Source organism: Anneissia japonica, unplaced genomic scaffold (assembly GCF_011630105.1).
Source record: "Anneissia japonica isolate Jap-2015-1 unplaced genomic scaffold, ASM1163010v1 scaffold288037_len161832_cov179, whole genome shotgun sequence".
NCBI classification, from domain to species: domain Eukaryota; kingdom Metazoa; phylum Echinodermata; class Crinoidea; order Comatulida; family Comatulidae; genus Anneissia; species Anneissia japonica.
This window is the reverse complement of record NW_022697892.1, coordinates 139,474-142,246: the sequence shown is the minus strand read 5'-3', so window position 1 is coordinate 142,246 and position 2,773 is coordinate 139,474. Positions and strand designations below refer to the sequence as shown.

Sequence of the window (2,773 nt, the reverse complement as noted above, 5' to 3'; positions counted from 1 at the left end):
CATAATTAATTCAGCCTTTTGCATAAAAACATTTGTGTCTTTTTGTCTTCAGTTGCTTTGTTAAAGAAAATACCTACACCTTGTTTTTCATTATTAACATGTACAGTGGCATTGATACTGCACACTGTACTCTATAATAATTTAAAGCCTTGTTTACAATACCATAGGGCTATTTTATTTACAGTAATACAGATTTTTTAGTGTAAATACTTTAAGTAAATCGCAGAATGATTTTAAAAATCATGCCAACTCTAACTTCACATCTACATGATTGAATTATTTAAATCATATTTATCCTTGATCTTTCAAAATTATTCCTCAATAACAAAATTTACATTACTAAAGAAACTAATTAATAAATAAATAATATAGCTTATTTGTAAATAAAAATTAACATTGCATGGAAACAAAATTAACCAAACTTGTTAACATTTTGTGCAGCACACACAAAATAATTGAAGCAAAGCCTGATTTACCTAAAAGCATTTTATTGATTTATATCATTATATTTGTCTGTTAGCATAATAAAATTTCTTGAAGTTTTTTTAAATTACTATTTCTTTCACTACCTCCCTTAGTAAAATGTAAATTCAATATTATGTTTAACCTGGGAACAAATAAATGAATATATAAATGCATTTCAAACAACTACAGTATTAAAAAACAAAAACCGGATCTTATAGGCTAATAACAGTCGTATTGGTGAAAAAGGATTAATTAAACCTCAACAATGAATATACTTTGTAAATATCAAAATAGCTGATTCAATCAGCGAATATAAATTATTTGTATTTGTAACAGTTAGCATTAGGTTTCTTAAATTTAAGCCAGTATTTAAGTCGAAAACATAGTCTTCCAGACAAAAAGAATCAAACGGTAATGTATTCTTCTCAATTAAAAGCAAAGGCATGAACACCAAGATAAAGAAAATATTAAAATGTGGAACAATGAGCAAGGATATGCCAACCAACCAAGTGGGAATTCTGTTCATGAGGTTTAGTTGGGGCAACTTAGTTTGTCAGGGCTTATTGAGTGGAGTTGTAAATTAAGACATGAACTGAACCGCGAATACTTGGATTGGGATGTGAAGCATCCTACCCATGGTACACAAGATCGAAGCAGGTGGCATAGCGTTAAGATGAGTTTTCAATCTAAAGATGCTTTCACACCGACTGTATCATTGGACAAGATGCTTCATCTACGTTTGACTTTCTTTACCCAGAAGTATAAAATGATACCTGGTAGGTGGTGAATGATTATCAGTAGTGCTAAACTACATGCATATCTAAAAATACTCCCAATTGAGAGGAGGATATTGCACCCTCTGCATCCAATAACCAGGAAAAACGCGTTTAGTAGTTTTTTTATAATCGGATATGTGCACTATATAAATCTACTATTATTAAATTATCAATCCTTGTAAAGTATAGTGTTTAATTAATATATTTTTCACATTATAATTGGAGTTATAAAATCGAATGATTATGAATAAAGTATGACGTGTTAAAATGTACCTCAAATAATACATTAGTGGAAAGGACATGATTAGCATTAGGTAAAATTCAGTATTAAGTATAATGTATTTGTCATTTTACATTAAAATACATTTGCAAAATCCACACATAAATACATAATAGCAGAATAAAAACAAGATAACAATATCAGGTAATATATTATTCCTTGCCGGGCGCCATCGCGGTTTTTCTAGATCAAAGTTTCGGGGCATGGACTTGATATTTTCATTGTATTGTAATGGCTTAAACTACTATAAAAGGTGACGTATTCTGACTAATATCTACACAAATATCAAACATTAAAACATTCATTTTACACTCTTATATACTTTTACAGTAATCTAAAATCCTTTTTACAGGAATATTTTGAATGCATATGAAATACAATGATTACATCACGCAAATAAAATACAGTATAAGTAGCCTGTTATTAATATGTGGTAAATCCTGTAATTATAGTTTACAGTAGCAAAATTGTTCTAATACTGTATTTTATTACCTTAACAATTTGCAATGATATTGCAAAACTGTATTGTAAACACAGTAAAATGTTTTAATAGTGAATGAACTATCCTCACCATAAAATTGTGAGCGTTTAACATGGTTTAAACCAACATATAACATAACCCCTGATACTGAAAATCTGGTTCATCCCGTTGCTTTTATCACACTCGCGTGACGTGCCTTGTTTATCTGAATGGATACATAGTACAGACACTGTTTCCTTTTGATTGGCAGTTGCTGGTTTGGCTTATATAATTGTTGAGGTTTATAAGCAGGCACATTTCGTACTTCAGTACACGCAACTTCGCACCACTTATCGTAAAACAATCCAGTTACTTTTCCATACACCGAAAGCAAAATGTCGACAGTTGGCTTTGAAGCTGTTGAGGGTTCTGGGACATGCTTACCAACCCAAGCTCCTCTTTCTTATTCTATCGATTATATACTAGGATCGCAAGAAAGATCACAGACGAACATTTTGTCTACACCACTTCTAACCTGTGTTCCTCTACGAGAAGAAAATATCAAGACACATTTAGGTATTTCTGAAAGCGCTACCTGTTCAATCAAAAAAGGTAAAACAAGGTATACCATCTTGTTATCTGTTTTATTTAGATTTGAATTACTTATATATATTTTAAAATCTTAAATGTAGCTATAAAATGTTATAAAACAAAGATATATAGATGGAAAATATCAATTCAGAAAGCATAATGCAGAAATAACTAAAATAATTATTTTACTGACATATATAT

At 30.2% G+C, this 2,773-nt stretch overlaps 1 protein-coding gene and 1 long non-coding RNA gene across 3 annotated transcripts in view; one reads left to right on the top strand and one right to left on the bottom strand.

Moving 5' to 3' along the window:
- Nucleotides 1-308: 308 nt before the first annotated feature.
- The window catches only part of LOC117102370 (retinal homeobox protein Rax-like), a 7,203-nt gene continuing 4,738 nt past the window's right edge, over nt 309-2,773 (top strand). The window contains exon 1 of the mRNA XM_033242631.1: nt 309-2,593. Coding sequence (XP_033098522.1) covers nt 2,377-2,593 — 217 coding nt within the window. The 5' untranslated portion in view covers nt 309-2,376. The remainder of the gene's footprint in view (nt 2,594-2,773) is intronic.
- Nucleotides 2,391-2,773, bottom strand: part of LOC117102372 — a 12,255-nt gene continuing 11,872 nt past the window's right edge. For both annotated transcript variants that reach the window (XR_004444404.1, XR_004444405.1), the window contains exon 3: nt 2,391-2,526. This is a non-coding gene — a long non-coding RNA (uncharacterized LOC117102372). The remainder of the gene's footprint in view (nt 2,527-2,773) is intronic.